The sequence below is a fragment of the Pempheris klunzingeri genome, chromosome 22 (genome assembly GCF_042242105.1).
Source record: "Pempheris klunzingeri isolate RE-2024b chromosome 22, fPemKlu1.hap1, whole genome shotgun sequence".
NCBI lineage: Eukaryota > Metazoa > Chordata > Actinopteri > Acropomatiformes > Pempheridae > Pempheris > Pempheris klunzingeri.
Genome location: NC_092033.1, coordinates 1,970,610 through 1,986,896, shown reverse-complemented (window position 1 = coordinate 1,986,896; position 16,287 = coordinate 1,970,610). Strand labels below are relative to the sequence as shown.

General features: G+C 43.5%; 1 protein-coding gene across 1 annotated transcript in view; it reads right to left on the bottom strand.

The window, feature by feature from the left end:
• Nucleotides 1-2,044: 2,044 nt before the first annotated feature.
• The window catches only part of LOC139221587 (anoctamin-4-like), a 38,140-nt gene continuing 23,897 nt past the window's right edge, over nt 2,045-16,287 (bottom strand). Inside the window, exons 14-29 of the mRNA XM_070853502.1 lie at nt 15,617-15,713; nt 15,445-15,505; nt 10,683-10,765; nt 9,613-9,753; nt 9,279-9,443; nt 9,127-9,163; nt 8,101-8,212; nt 7,320-7,377; nt 5,931-6,028; nt 5,691-5,833; nt 4,563-4,715; nt 4,336-4,483; nt 4,125-4,244; nt 2,786-2,891; nt 2,495-2,699; nt 2,045-2,085 (exon numbers count right to left, since the gene is read on the bottom strand). Of these exons, the coding sequence (XP_070709603.1) occupies nt 2,508-2,699; nt 2,786-2,891; nt 4,125-4,244; nt 4,336-4,483; nt 4,563-4,715; nt 5,691-5,833; nt 5,931-6,028; nt 7,320-7,377; nt 8,101-8,212; nt 9,127-9,163; nt 9,279-9,443; nt 9,613-9,753; nt 10,683-10,765; nt 15,445-15,505; nt 15,617-15,713 (1,714 nt within the window). The 3' untranslated portion in view covers nt 2,045-2,085; nt 2,495-2,507. The remainder of the gene's footprint in view (nt 2,086-2,494; nt 2,700-2,785; nt 2,892-4,124; nt 4,245-4,335; nt 4,484-4,562; nt 4,716-5,690; nt 5,834-5,930; nt 6,029-7,319; nt 7,378-8,100; nt 8,213-9,126; nt 9,164-9,278; nt 9,444-9,612; nt 9,754-10,682; nt 10,766-15,444; nt 15,506-15,616; nt 15,714-16,287) is intronic.

The window sequence follows — 16,287 nt, the reverse complement described above, 5'->3', positions numbered from 1 at the left end:
AGGTTTGTTCATTTCTAGTATTTTACAGCTGTGGTGAGGCGGCGGGAAAATAACAAGAGTGTTAATTTGGGAAGATCATCCTGCAGAACGAAGCGTTTAAGTATCACAAACTGTTCTTTTGTTTTGTTGCAATAACAAAAATGGTAAAATGTCATTGGTTTGCTAACTTCCATCCCTGCAGAGGAAACCTTCACTGGTGGGACTGCTGCTCAATTTATTTTTCCTGCCTACTTCAGCGGAGAAACTGTTCTCTTTAACTTCCTCTAACTCCTCACAACAGTTTTCACTCTTTGTGCATCTATTTTTTCATCAAAACGTAGAAAAATGTTCCCTCTTTCAAACAAAGTGACCAACAACCAGAAAAAAGGGAGTTTTTAAACTGTTCGACAGGAATTAAGCTCTTTGAGTAGTGAGTCAGAGTCAGCAGCTGCCGTCACCGTGGTAACCAGTAATAAACCAGATTGCGTATGATGCAACATCACTGTGTTGTTGCTGCGGCGACGGCTACAGATGGAGGACAGGAAGTGATTTTCTCAAAGTGATTAGTTAACGGAGTTAACTCAGATCGATCAAACAGAGAAACTACAGGAAGAGTGGAGCCGACACTAGCTAACAGTAGCTAACAGTGGCTAACAGTAGCTAACAATGGCTAGCAATAGTTAACAGTGGCTAGCAGTAGCTTACACTGGCTAGCGGTAGTTAACAGTGGCTAGCAATAGTTAACAGTGGTTAGCAGTAGTTAACACTGGCTAGCAATAGTTAACACTGGCTAGCAGTAGCTAACACTGGCTAACTTACAGAGTGTTTTGCAGGGTGCAGCCTAAATGCTACAAGTGTTTAACTGTGGTTTTCTTATGGTGATCCATTGTTTTGCCAGATAAATGAGTGGTTACCGTAGCAACACTGAGGGGCACGGCAGCTTTAAATGTTTATCGTCAGGTTAATCCACCCTGGCATCCAGGTCTTGGACCAAAAAGTTGTTCCCCCCCAAAAAAACTTTTGTTTTCTTGAGTCTCTCAGTTCAGTAGAAAAACCAGTTTTTTTTCTGATTTGGCTTTTTTTTTTTTTTTTTACTTCCTGGCCTCCATCCAAAGTCATGTGACTGCAAACCCCTTTTTATAGCAGGAGGGGGCGCCCTGATCACTAATCAGCTGATTAGACTGTTTCTCTGATCTCTGAGGAGTCACAGCAGCTTTATTACACATGAACACAGCAGTGATTTACATTAACATCACCAACATTTGTTTCCTGCCTCTGGTGCGCAGGAGAAGAGTTCCTCTACAGGTAGCTGCAGATGGTGGATTTGTACCTGTCTGACACACACACACACACCTCAGCTCACTCCTGAGTCCTTCCACGTTCACTAATTGCTCACATTCCACTTCCTTCTCCTCATGTTCGAACTCTTCACACTCTCTCAGCTGCTCCGACGCAGAAAGCTAAGCCAGCGGTGCGGTTTAGTAGCCAGCCGTCCGTCAAGCGATTACAGTCCAGCTTTCAAGCTGTTCAAGCAAAGCAGCGTAGCGCCCGGATATACATGAAGCGGCTCGGCTCGGCTCGGCAGCCAGCAATCCCACCGCAACGTCTGAGGAACTTGCATTGTCTAGTTTTTGTTGCACTACGCTGTAGCAGAGCAGACGGCCTGACATTCATTTAGTTTTATTTACAGTAAAGCAACAAAAAAAGAAAAGTGAACTCCTCGGAGAAGGAGACATGTAAACAGGGTTTGTCATTCAGTGAGCTTCTCTCCACTAAAAGAAGAAATCTGTTAGTCTTAGTTGAGATCTACATTCAGGATCTGAGGACGCACGCTGGGGAGTCCACAGTAGAAACTATGTGTGTGTGTGTGTGTGTGGGGGGGGTGTAGCAAAACCCGGTGTGTTGTTCAAAGGGGACGTCGGTCATGTTCGCGGACTCGTGGGCTCGGCGGTCACCGCGTGGCCCCGCTGGACGCACTTCATCCACCGTCCACTGGGAGGCGCTGGTCTGACACGGCAGGAGGAAGGTGTGAGGGTCCAGGATCATGCAGGAAGCCCAGCGCTCCTCTCCTCCCTCCACTGTGCGGTGGAAACACCAGCTGATCACCTGGGAGCAGGAGGGAGTGTGTGAGAGCACTGTTTCTACACTGCGGAGCAACTTTACACACTTTCTTTTGGTCCAACTTTGAATTTGGCTGCTTATGAACTATTCTAGCATGAAATCAGTAGCTCGGACTTGTTTTACAATCTAAAACTCCTCAATTTAATGCCCCACATTACGACTACAGACATTAAAGAGTTAAAATTCACAATCCAATGAGTGCAGACGAGCGTACATGAAAGTAGATCTCATTTCTAGCCACCAAGTGTTGATTTTGGGGTCTGAAATGACGGCCGTTAAGCTTTAAACATTATCTCCATGAAACAGTTCAAATGCTGTCTCTGACAGACCCATTTTAAATCAACAGTCATGCTCAATTGGTCCCTGAAGGCACCACACGCACTGCTGGCTGTACCAGAATGGTGCGTTCAGGGCCACTCCTTGTGATGGGCCCTGTCTTTCTTCTTCTTCTCGTTCTTCTCCTTCTGCAGTCTGTCCAGCTCGGCCTCGTACATCATCTCCTGGATCAGGTATTTCTCCCTGCGCATCCTGTCCCGCAGGTCCTTGGGGAGGTCGGGGATCAGGTACGCGATCAGGGTCTTGATAGCAAAGACCATGTGCTGCAGGAACAGAGTCGTCTTTATGTTATCACTAACAACATCATTAGATCTCCGTATTTTTGCAGCCAGCTGTCAAAAACACTGACCTCAAATACGATGATGAACGCCAGCCGGGCTGCCAGGACGTGCCAGAACTGCAGCGTGTACGAGTACGGCTCGGCGGAGTCCGGAGGCTCCCTGTAGTCCCGATACCTGGTGGGTCAAAGGTCGTCCCACAGGAACAGATGATAATATACCGACTCATGTTAGTGATGGAACTACTGACAGAAGCATCAACAAATCGGAGTAAAGTTCACTACAGTTGTTACCTGTCACATCATCCTTCAAAATAAAATGTGTTTTTGGCTTCAGGTTGTTTTACTGTGCAGCTTCCTGTGCAGACACTCCTGGTGTTTTACTCCTCATGTATATTTCATGTGGAGCTCACTAAGCCCGTGTGTTGGTTAATGGGGATCATTAATAAAACGAATGAACGCACACAAAATAAGTTATGCAAAACCACCCTGGAGCCAAATCCTGTTACAAATGAACACCAGCTCCTCCTTTTTTCTTTTAGGGCACTGGATACTTCTTCGCTCCGTGTCTGGCAGTAATACGTTTACTCTCCCCAGAAATGACTGGTGGAACAAATCTGAGCATTTGTTGTTACTTAATCTGCCAGTAAACCAAGAGGAAGAATGAAGAAAACCAATGAATGGATTAATTTGTGTGCACAGAGGACAACAGGGATCACCAGAACCAGAGAGGTGCTCATGTTAAGCCTGAGTGTTTTTCTGTGCTGTAATGGGACACTGGTAGTGTAACTATTAATAAATTATCAACATTACTTTTGAAAATAAAGCAAGTAACGAGTGATGAATGACATTTTCTCAGCTTGACGCCCACTGAAGACACAAATATCCTTGTTTTTCTACACTTGCATTATAAATAAATAAATTATAGGATGAACCATCACAACAAATGAACTCCGACCCTCCAATTCAAACCTTAACCCTTTCATGCATGAATTATAATAACCTCAGTCAGGAAAAGTGTTTTTATTCGTCTTTCGACGTGAAAAACAAAATTTGAACTTCAGTCGTTGAAATATAGTGATTAATCATAATATAAAATCAATACTTGGAAAATTTAGTCAATCACATGACTCCTTAGATGTTACTTGATGTCCCCATATTTTTCTTCTCTGCAAGGATTTCTTTTTCTAGAAGGTTTGAACAGAAAGAAATGAGCACCTTGGTGTTTCTGACTGTCTGTCGGCCATCTTGGTTTCCCTCTGGGTAGCAGTGAGTGTATGAGATGATGCAGCAGCTTCACTGTAGTGGCTGATGTGCCATCAAACCTCTATGCATGACAGGGTTGAGCTTTAAACCTTTAACTCCTCACAATGCAGGTTAAAACTGTTTTTAACAAACACACACACGCTACCTGCAATACTTCACAGCCTCCCCAACCAGCTCGGAGCCCGTGGTTTTGGGCTGCGACCTCCTCTCAAAGTCGGACACCCGGAATACCGAGAGACTGGCATTGACGTAACCCATCATGCACCTGTAGGAGACACGAGAAACCATCTCATCCAACACTCAGTTCAGTATCTAGAGCAAAGGAAAGTAAGATGTCCCGCCCAGGCGTCACTCACCCCTCCCCCGCTCGGCCCTGACCAGCACACGGTCCATACTTGTAGGCGTAAACGAGGCGAGGGATGAAGTCTGAGGTAACGGCGATGACGAAGGCGTTGGTGATGACCGATAAGATGCCGATGCCCTCCAGGATGCCGTACCAGATCCCTAAACGGGCACAGATGAAAAGGATCAGTATTCCCTGTTCCTGGGGACAAAAAGGTGAATGTGACTGTGTTTAATTCACCTATGTCTTTGGCTTGTGAGGGCAGAGGTCGCCTCCACTGTGTGACGAACTTGTAGGCGTCTAAACGGATCTCGATGATGTTGTTGAGCAGCGCCAGCAGAGGGGCGAGAGGGAACGCTGCCACGAAGATGGTGGTGAAGCCAAACTGCAAAACTGAAACGAGCACAAAAGCCGCAAACCTTCAGAAGGCACCCGACAAAACCTAAAGGGTGACGAGCATCACGAAGCATCAGTCGACTCTTCTGCACAAATCTGCTGGATGTTTTCTCAGTAAAACGCAGTAAATGCCGCCTGCTTCAGTCAGGAGGAACAACGGTTATGACGGAGAGCTGCGAAGAACATAAAAACTGGCAGAATGAGTGGAAATATTTGAGCTCTCAGACTCTAAATGTAGCTTAAAAGTAGCAGAGAGCTCTAATGATTGTGTTTAAATCTGCTATATTAAATTAATCAATCATGCATTTGCGTCTGACTCGGTTTCATAATGAGGTCGACGTGGAGATCGGGTCAGTTTGGGGTCAAATTAAAATGAAACTGTATTTATTGAACATAATAATCAGTGTTCTAATCTGTTCTATCAGCTGCAGAACCAGCAGTATAAAACATTCAGCCAATCAGGAAGAGCTGCTGTGGAACATTTGCTGAACATAAGTTTGCTGCATCAGTTACCATGGTGATCTAGTCCGCTGCGTATTCCCACCATAGACTTTATATAAAGATGGCCGACAGGACAGCTGTGGATCGGCCAATCACAAGCCTCCATGTTAGCTGTGTCACTGTTTTAACACTTTGATCACTTTGCTTTTAATCAGCTATTTATTGCTACAGAAAGAGGTCTGGATCCATGATGTTTTCACGTCACAGCGGGAGGAAGGAAGGGAACACAGCAGACGTTATCATTCCTTCAGTGGTGTTTCTGTCCAGTATTCACTCTTCTTTGAGCTGTTTTCTCTGCACCACCTTCTGGGGGAAACATCTGGCTTCATTAGCAGCAGATAGTCTCTAACTTTGTGCATCTGTGGTTTGGTGTTGGTAGTTTTAAGTTTGTTCAGTGAAACTCTTCTGTTGTACGTACTTTAGATATTTAAATGTTGGATTCATTGGATGAAACAGTGGAGGGCAACGTACTCATCTCTAAATACTCATCGAAGAGCCCGTAGGCGTTCATCGGCTGGAGGTTGTAGTCCCTCTCCCACTGGGGGAAGCTGGCCTTGGCCTTCTGTCCGTGCTCTCTCCTCAGCCTCCGCCGGGTCCACCAGTTCTGGATCAGCCTGGAAGAAGAAGAAGAAGAAGAAGAGGAAACAGTAACAAAGGTTATTTGTGTTTGTTGGAAACATCTTCTGAGAGCAGAAACCGCTGGGAACTCACGGGTAGCCGAGCTCCATGAAGTTGTTCCAGGTCTGTTTTAGCACCATGATGATCCCCATCTGCAAGCAGAGGTCAATGAGACAACCACTGGGGTGACACTGCAGGAGGGAGAGAGGGGGAGAGGGGGAGAGGGAGAGAGGGGGAGAAAAGGAGGTCAAATCAAACCAGCTCTCACTAATAACGGCACAGAAATTGGAGGCACTCTGCATCGCTGCAGAACAGAACAGAGATGCTGCGATCGGCCCTCATCTGAATCTACGGGACAAAGATGTTTCTTGCCCATGAATGTGAAATATTTGTTTACAAGAAGCCATGACGGCATCTCGTCCTCTCTGACATCTAGTTTCAGTCGAGAGAACATTGCTGTGATGCCTTGAATAATTTTGTTGTGTGTGTTCTGATTATTTGTGAATAATTAAACATAATGCAGCTATAAATGGGCTGAGTGTGTGTCTGTGTAGAGTTTATGTGGAAACTCTCACTAAGCTTCAGTGTTTTGACCACATTCTCAATACTGCGTCCACATATTTACCATTTTAGATCCTATTTCAGAGCACGTCAGGTGTTCCACCAGACAAAACCAGGTGTATTCTGAAAGTACTTGAGGTTTGAGTGTGCTGGTCATGCACACCAAACATGACGGTGTTGTTTTTGTGAATTTTAATTAGAAATGGTGAAATACTGATGACTTTTACACAAGCAGTGCACAGTTAATATTACTACACACACTGTACTCTGTACTATAATAGTCTACAGGATGTTATTACGTGGCTTTGCTGAATACTCCAGTCTGACTGTTATTTCTATATAACCAGACTGTTGCTATGGACTCAATAAAATTATTTTCAGGTCAGTATTTTGTGTCAAATTGTTGATTTTCTTCAGTACGATTCAAGTCCTGCATCACTGAACATTATCCATAACATAGTATTCAGTACAGTAGTGTACGGTATAATAGTATACAGTATAATGGTATATAGTACAATAGTATACAGTACAATAGTATACAGTACAATAGTATACAGTATAATGGTATATAGTACAATAGTATACAGTATAATGGTATATAGTACAATAGTATACAGTATAATAGTGTACGGTATTACAGTATATAGTATAATAGTATATAGTATAATAGTGTACAGTATAGTAATATATAATATAGTTAATAGTAGTATGGTCACTTCCACTTGAGCAGCCGTGGGAGCTCGTCAGCACCTAAAAGCGCCGGCTCAGGAGCTTTTATCCCTCAGACCAGCGCCTACTGCTGATGGGGGTTAAATGCTGGTGTCTGGGCATACTGTAATAGCTTAATGTTCAATTTGGACGCCCTTACACCCATAATGCTTTGCTGTTATTCCCCCGTGGGAGAGCGAAGTAATTACTCACTTCTTCCAGTTTCCAGCGATTGATAAGGCGTAGATACGCACCAGGCCGGCCTGTGAATCTGTCAGGAGAGGAAAGAGACGCTCAGTGAGATGTTTCATATCTTTAATAAGACTTTTCTGAGGTTTCAGATGTTACGCTGACAAAACAAAAAGCCCTGGAGACGCAGCATCACAGACATAAAGCGGTAAAAACACACAGTCCAGATCAGCTCCACTCAGAGCTGTGAATGTTTGGGACATAAATAAAATAATAACTATTAATACTGAGAGTCCTTTTAGGGTTTCCTATGAAGAGAGAGCTCATATGTCCTGTGGTGTCCCTCAGGGCTCTGTCTGTGCGTCTGCTTGAATTATGGTGTTACACAAATTAGTTTTCTGCTGACTCTCCAGAGTTGTATAATCCTGCCTCAGAGTATTATGAAAATAATTTAAAAATACATTAGAAATAAATTAAACATTGAATTTTTTAAACGTTTGCAAAAAAGAAAAGATTATTTTATTGTTCCTGCTGGTTTTCATGGCCGAAAAACAAATTAAGGAACTAAATATTTTCCTGTTTTATCACCTTTCATGATGGGAAATTTATTTATCGAGTGCAATTTAACAATTGTAATTTATGTCTTTTGTATTTTTATGTCCATCTTCTTTTCACATTTGTCTGACTATTGAGTTATTATTGAATTAAGTTTATCTTACCGTAGTTTATCTACAGTATATAAGCGTGATACTGAGTATTACAGTATCATTATTATTAGTAATCACTGTTACGGCGGCTCCCTCACCTTCCCAAAAAGAAGGCGATGTAGAAAGTTGAACTGTTGAGGTTGACAAACTGAAACAGGAACATCTTGAGGGTGAAGCTGTTCTCCCACTCCGACTCCGTCCTCGGCTGCTCTGTGGAGGGAGACGAGGGAGAAGCTGCTGAGATGCAGACGAGCAGATGAAGATGACGGAGCAGCAGGTAAAAAAAGGTGGGACATTAAACGTCTCACTAATAGAAAAGTGCCCCAGCTGATTACTGACATTAAGGCAATTTGTAATACAAGTTTTTTGCATTGCATATGCAAATGAGGACACATCTCATTAAATATGCACTAATTTGCATATATTACAGACATCTTTTTCATTTTTCCATAAAGAAGAATATACAGTCCGAAATACGGTGATATCTAATTACTTGTTGACTATGTTGCACAAATGCACGCCGATCATTAGTGACTGTATCGATCCTAATAATAACCACAACTTTATGGACAAATCAATGGACGAACAGTAATAGAATTAAAGGGCCGATCAGAAGGAGACGAGCTTCCACCAAATCGTTTGGTGACTTTGAATTACACAGAATAATATAAAATCTACTGCTGCACGTTCTCCCCCTGCTTTTTGGTTTTTTCCGGCCTCTTCCCACAGTCCAAAGACATGCAGGTTAAAAACACTGTGTGGCCCTGTGGTTGGCTGGCGATCAGTCCGTGGCGGACCCCGCCGCTCGGCCAAAGTCAGCTGGGTTTGGCTCCGGCCAGTAGCGGTAAACAAGCAGTAAAAACAACAGATGCCTGGAAACTGTAGAATTATTTAGTTCATCTTAGTTAAAGACGGCTAATATTCGTAATTGCGTCATCAAAACAGGAAGGAAGTAGTAAAGCCCGCCTCCTTGATGTGATTGGCTGCCTGGCTCTGCACCTTTGCTGACAAGTTGAAGACATTTTAACCTTCATGTGCATCTAAAAACAAGGATTTTGCAGGAGATGTGTTACGTCGATACGTCTCCGTCTGATAGCCCCTTAAAATATTAGCAGTCAACTTACCTAAGTTAGTGAGAAGAAGAGCAACTTTTTCATAGAGCTGGAAAAAACAGGATGTCAGAGGCCGTTAGTGAAGGAGGAAGTGATGTAAGACTGATTGTAAGAGACTTATTATGGAACAGCAGCCTATAAAAAGGATATGAATGTACACTCACCACATTGAGGAGCATGATGATGCAGAAGTTGATGCAGACTGCCGTTCCCGTGGTCGCCACCTGAGAGTTGTTCCTGATGAGCGCCCAGCCGAAGGCGGCGAAGGTGCTGACGGTGATCACGCGGTAAATGACGATGCCGAACACGGCGGCGATCACCACCAGGATCTGTGACATCACAGAGACGTGCAAAAGCATCAGTTCACACATCGAGTCACGGTTTGGTTCATACGGGATCGTCTGGCAACAGAATGGCCAAATAAAAGATGAGACTGTTTAAGTCTACAATCAGGACGAGTGAATACAAAGAGGTGATTTATCTACCCCAGAAACTCACCATGAAGAAGATCCCGGACGCTGAGACGATGAGGCGACTGTATTTGTCGGTGAAGGCCTGGTAAGGCTCGGGCTTTCCAGATATCGGGTTCATCCTCTCCTTCTTGGAGTATTTGGCCTCAAACTGGGGGCGAATTTCATCCTGAAGGGACCAAGACACACGTGAGCAGCACGTAGCCACGTTAGCCACATGCTACATGTAGCTAATGTAGCTAACGTAGCTAATGTGAGGGGCTTCGTTAGGTTAATTAGGTGCTTCTGTATGTGGAAGAAATGATATGAATCCAACCATATAAGAGAGCAGAAGCCCAAACAATAGTGTTAAATCTTTAAATTACAAATATATGATCAATTACAGCAAATACAAGTAAGTGTCCACCCACAGTGTTTTAGTACACATGTTTTTAGGGTTGTACAGAAGCTCTGAGAGGCAAGTGAGGCAAAGAAAATGGTGAACTATGAACTATGGTGCACTTTTTGTTGCACATCTTGTTTTTTTTTGCAGATGAGCACAAAAATTTGCTGAAAATTTCTGATTTATTTGTTGAAATCTTTGCTGCAAAGAAGCCGGGAGTTGATCAAGTAACCACGTGATCACCGGCCAAACACGTCCTGTCGAGAACAACACACTCAGATTTAGATTTTAAAAACCTGTTTCATCACCTGTTCCTAAATCTACACCACAAACACAAAGTTGTTGTTTTCTTCCAGAAGGTTTATTATCTCCGTCTTGTCTTGAGACTCTCAGTCGGACTCTGACAGGCTAAAGTCTGTGGGGCTGGAGGCGAGAACATAAGAAGATCGGCGGTTGCTCAGAGCTTTCATTGTAAAAATGAAAGAACTTGTACATTTTGGGTGAGTCATGAATTGATTTGACTCTTAGCTCAGCGCAGCCTTTTAAAAAAGGCTCGAGTAGGCGAACGTTTTCTCGCCGTCAGAGCTGATGTGAAGCCAAGAAACTGGTCATCGCTTGCAAAGAAATGAAAACGTATCTTTCTAGAAACAGAAAATGGCCGAAACCTTCCGGTTCTCCACACGACATTCATCGTATGTGAAAGGGAAGTACTTCACCTCCTCCTCCTCCCAGTCTATGAGGTCCCAGTCGTACGCCAGGACGGCTCGGCGCCTTTTCCAGAACTCCAGGAAGACCGTAGCTGGAGGACGAGAATAAAGATCGTTTAATTTTCAGAAACACAATACGTTTACCTGAAGCACTCTTACTGTTACTGTTCATATTTAAACACATTCAAGCTCCTTCCTCATCCCACAGGTCCTGTGGACTGTGTTGGCGGTTCACCTGGCTGAGCTCTCTGATGTGTACTGATGTTCTTGTTGGTGTGTGTGTGTGTGTGTGTGATGGTTGTTCTAAAGCTGCGTTTCCATCAAACACAAAGTAAATATCCTCTTGGTGTAACTCCTCAGGTTAGAAACTGGAGCTTTAAGTGGGGCTGGTGCTCGTGCTAACCGGCTTCAGGCCGATTCTCAGCATATGGAACCAAAACAATGAGCCGAAAGACACTGAAACTCTCCATGAAGCTGGAGGGGACAAGTGATCACATGACACTCAGGCAGCACGGAGGGCAGCTACTCCCGAACAAAGTCCTGTGGATAGCTCACTAATTGCCAGGAGCAGTTTGTGTGCAGAGGCTCCACACTGATCAGCAGCCTCCACCCTGAGAATCTGAGCTGGTTTTCCCCGCTGAACGTGTTTTGAACATGAGGGCACAGCTGTCTTGAGAAGGGCAGCGGCCCCCCGTGTGGAGACAGCGGTGGAGCTCACTTCTGAGGAACCTTAATGAGCCGACCCTCTGCTGCAGATACATTCTTCTGGACGGCGGCGGCGGCAGCAGAAGAGACTGTAAGGTCGGTTTCTCTCCGATTTTTCTTTAAACGGGCAAAAAGTGGAATATTTGAACGCATCAGAAAACATCTGGCGTGAATGTGCAGCTGTGGAAACATCCTTCACAGGCTCCTGTACACAACTGTCACATCAGTGTAGCTCGTCTTGTTTGTTAATAAGTGTGTTTCGCTCTACTGTCAGTGTGTTTAAGTTTGGTCTGATGATCTCTGTTTCTTCTCTTTGACAAAACATCAACCTCTCAGCTGTTTCCTCCTGTTTTTGCAGCTCCACGGTGACTTAAACACACAAAGGCTGCATGACTTAGCGGTCTGTAACTTATTAATGGTTGTTAAAGTCGATCTGTGGACGAGATAAGAGCGAGGCTAGATAACTAGATAACTAGAGCTCTTTACTCTCCAGAATAAACATCTAATATTACTCTGACGTGATGGTCTTCAAGCCTCGTAACCTGATTAACACCATTCAAATCCAGTCTGTTTGTGACCTTTAAACACTGTGAACCACCACAGGTTCATCTTGGACGTGGACAAACACTTTAACTGCCTGTAGCACCACAGATTTGGTCTCCATGGGGTGATTTTGTGTCTCTTTTTGATTGTTTTGCGTCTTTTAGTTGTTGTTTTTAATCTTTTTGTGGTCATTTTGCATCTCCATTTCCTCATTTTCAGTCTCTGTGGCCATTTTGCGGTTGTTTTGTGTCTTTAAGTTGTTGTTTTTAGTCTCTGTGAGTCCAAGACGAACCTCTGGGCTACGACCTACAGACAGACTGCAGCAGTTAGAAGCAGCGAAATTGACCAAATCAACTAATCACACCTCGGAAACACTCCTGGTGGGATATGAAGCCGCATGGAGGACGGATTCAAACCGGACTGCGAGCCCAGCGTTATTTGGGGGCATAACTTCTCATCAGGGCCAAACTGAAACAGGTTTAATTTAAAAACTTTAACCTTTTGCACCATGTGAGTAAAACACACGTCTCCTGTGCCCGGCTGTACAGGGACGCTCCTGCCGCAGTGTCCGATCGGACCGATGGGATCGAACCAGAACCAGAACCTGACTCTGGGCTTCTCTCAGCCAGAGGTCACCCAGTGGGAGTCAGCAGCAAACAGATCATCAGCTGGTACTGTAACATGTCACTGCTATAGGTCTGTTATTCTGGAGCTCTGAGATGCAGATCGATGGTTTGATTTCAGGCAAAAATGATTATTACACCCGTGGATGGATTCTGAGCCAGTGGGACCCCGAGCACAGACGTGTAGTTTTGTGTCTCTTTTTGGTCATTTCATGTCTTCTTGTAGTCATTTTAGTCTCCATGTGGTCATTCTGTGTCACTTTTTGGTTGTTTCTGATCTCTTTTTGCTCATTTTTGGGATCTTTGTGGTCACTTTGTGTCTTTTTGTAGTCATTTTATGTCTCAATTTGGTCATTCTGCATCTTTATTTACTTCGCACACATCTAGTCGCTGATTTTGTGTCTTTTTTTGGTCATTTTGAGTCTTTTAGTAGTTGTTTTTAGTCTCAATATGGCCTTTTTGTGTCTCTTATTGGTTGTTTCGCATCCGTATTCAGTCATTTTGAGTCTCTTTTAGGTCATTTTGAGTCTTTTAGTAGTTGTTTTTAGTCTCAATCTGGTCATTTTATGTCCCTTACTGGTTGCTTTGCATCTCCTTGAAGACTTTGATAGACGTTCTTGTCGCCCCCCCTTGACCTGTGCCCAGTGGACCCGCTCGGTAATCCGTCTATGACTCTCTACCTTCAAGTCACCATAAAAAATGTATAAGTGCGACAGTGTGGGGTCTGATAGAGTTTCCACTGTGATGAGGACATTGTCTGAATATGTCTGAGTGTGTGAATTATTAACACACAGCAAAACAACAAGGCTGTAGGTATTCTAGCATGCCCTCACTTTTAATCTATGTGTCTTTAAGCTTTTGGCTAACTTACATATAAAAAGCACAAATTACTCTTTAGAACAATGATTGCATTCATGTCACAGCTCTGAGCACGAAGCTGCAAAACCACCTTGTACCCTTTTCTCTCCTCTTTACCTTCAACAGTTAACCACACCATAATCGTGCTGGGCGTGTTGACCTTTGCCCTCCAGCTGTGTTTAGTCCTGTTCTTCATGCTGAGATGTTGGAGGCTTGACAACCGAGTGCGAGCGGCTCTAAAGCATGCAGAGACTTTTAAAACACTTGTTGGTGAGCATTTAGTTTGCTGCAACAGCTTTTGTTACTTGGTTGAGTTGTAATGCATCAACAAATAGCTAATAATGAAAGTTTAGAAAGAGTTGTTTTTGAGAATTAATCCACAGATTAAGAAGAAATGTTCTCGTGTGTAGTCAAGTAGTTTGTCCAGGATAAAATATAAGAATTAAAGGATAACTGTGGTGCTTTTAACCACAGGCCCTATTTTTTATTATTTATTTATTTATTTTGGGTTTGAAATGGCTGGTAGCTACAAAACCTTTTGGAATTGGTCCAGTCGATTGCTTCAGCCGGCAGCTGATAACAGGCGGCAAACAAACGACAGCTGTAATGTAATCCTTTGGGGCAATTGCGCCTGATTAAAGAACATCCACTAAAAGAGCTTGTTTGATCCACTGACAGGCTCAGATTGTTATTCTCAGTGTGTGACAGCATCATGGAAAGGATCCCTACAGAGAGAGACCTGGAAGATCCTTTTGGTTTAACCACAAACAGCCGTTATATCGCTCTCTGCACACACACCAGACTCCATTCATAAAAACAGGGATTTTACACAGTAGTTGCTGGTCTACCACCGTCCAAATCAGGTAATTTGTTTGTGTTAATGTGTGACTTTGGTGTTTTAAAGGGTTAATTCAGATCTGACATGACATTTGTGTAACACAAATGAACACAAACAAATTACTTTAGACTGTGGTAGACCAGCAACTACTGTGAGGTAAAATCCCTGTTTTAGTGAATGTAGTCTGGTGTGTGTGCTGTTTGTGGTTAAACCAAAAGGATCTTCCAGGTCTCTCTCTGTAGGGATCCTTTCCATGATGCTGTCACACACTTAGAATAACACTCTGAGCCTGTCAGTGGATCAAACAAGCTCTTTTAGTGGATTATTTTTACTGGGTGCAATTGCCCCAAAGGATTATGTTGCAGCCATTAAAGCATGTTCACCATCCATTCTTGGCTGCTGGCTGAGGCGACCTACTGGACCAATTCCAAATATTTTGTATCTCCTACTGATTTCGAAACTAAAATATGTTTAAAAAAAAGGACCAGGTTTAAAAATACCAGTGCAAATCAGTCTTGATTTTTGGTTAATTTTCCTTTCTTTTGTGTTCCTCAGCACCTTCATCCCTCCACCCAGGCATTTATAAACAGGCCAGCCATCAACGGCGTGAAGACGATGCTGCTGCTGCTGCTTCATCGCCCTCCACGTCTGCTCCACTTGAACAGTACGAACCCGTCACGGTCTCAAACAAGCTGTTCGGACCCTCCATACCCTGGGACCTGGTTCAGCACTGACAGGCTCCTGGTTCTACCAAAACTAAATAAAAACATGGACTTCATACTGAATAGTAAATGCACCCTGTTTTTAAACAACGTACAGTCTATATGCAATGTCATGTGTCTGTAGTGATAATGGTTTGAAATTAAAGCTGCACTCATCAAGATTTGTATTCAAACAATAGATCTAAAGGTGCTGATCAGAGAATTATCACCCAATTAAGTAAATCGCATAAGTCCTTCAGTGCGTTTTAGCATCTTTAAGCTCGTTGTTTTGGTTTCTCGGGTGGTGAACATGGCGGATTTAGCGGCTAAAGAGCCATGGCAGCTGGTGGAGACCAAAACAGAGCTAAAAGGAGAGTGAATATTGGACTCAACGTGCAAACGAGTGGGATCTGTGTGCCTCAGGATCAAGTTCAGTATCGTTCCCTGAAATACTCTTCTGATTGATGGACGATCAGCTGCCCCTTATGAGCTCACTGACTTACCCCAAACAGCCATGAACACAGCGAAGAAAACAGTTGCCCCGTTGTCGAAGAGATGGGTGACCTGCAAAGAAGAAAGGAAGTCCTTAAACGTGGCGCTAGAAAACAGATCGAAACACGATTCAGGCTGAATGAATACAGTCTCTTTTTAAAAAGGTGTCTGCGGTGACGGTACCTTGGCGTAGATGCAGCTGTCTGACAGCCTCTGGTAGGGGCAGTACTGGTCACAGATGGGGCACATGATGATGTCCGTGGCCTGGCAGATTTCTTTACTGGAGAACAACATTTAGCCCGTCAGACTCCGATAAAGTTGCCGTTACAACCAGCGACAGTTAAAGTCAACGTGGGTTTGGGTTTGAACAGTGAAATCGATGCTGAGGAGCCTTAAATTCAGCTCAGGGAACATTTTCCTGATGAGTTTCTGCTCTCAGTCACTAGTTTACAGTCTTCTTCAGCACAGCAGGAAGTTTATTTAGTAAATTATGGTTTTATTTAGAGGAAAATACACCAGGAAGAGGAGGGGGAGGGGCTTTAGGGCGGGGCTTCCTGCTGAGTAACCAATCAGAGGCGGGTCATGCTGAAACCTAACCAATCAGACACAAGGGTTCTGAAACCAGGACGTCGCGGTGGCTATGACTGCTTCCTATATTTAAATCAGAGAATAATTACTATGTTTAATTTAGTTAATTTAACAGGCATTATTATAAGTTTCCATGGGATCATTTCGCACTTATATATTAGTTTTTTTTCCTCACAATATTTAAATTGAATTCTCAAGAACATAAAATAGAGGTTTTCACATTCATATAATATATAAAACATCAGTGGATGTTGCTGCATTGAGAT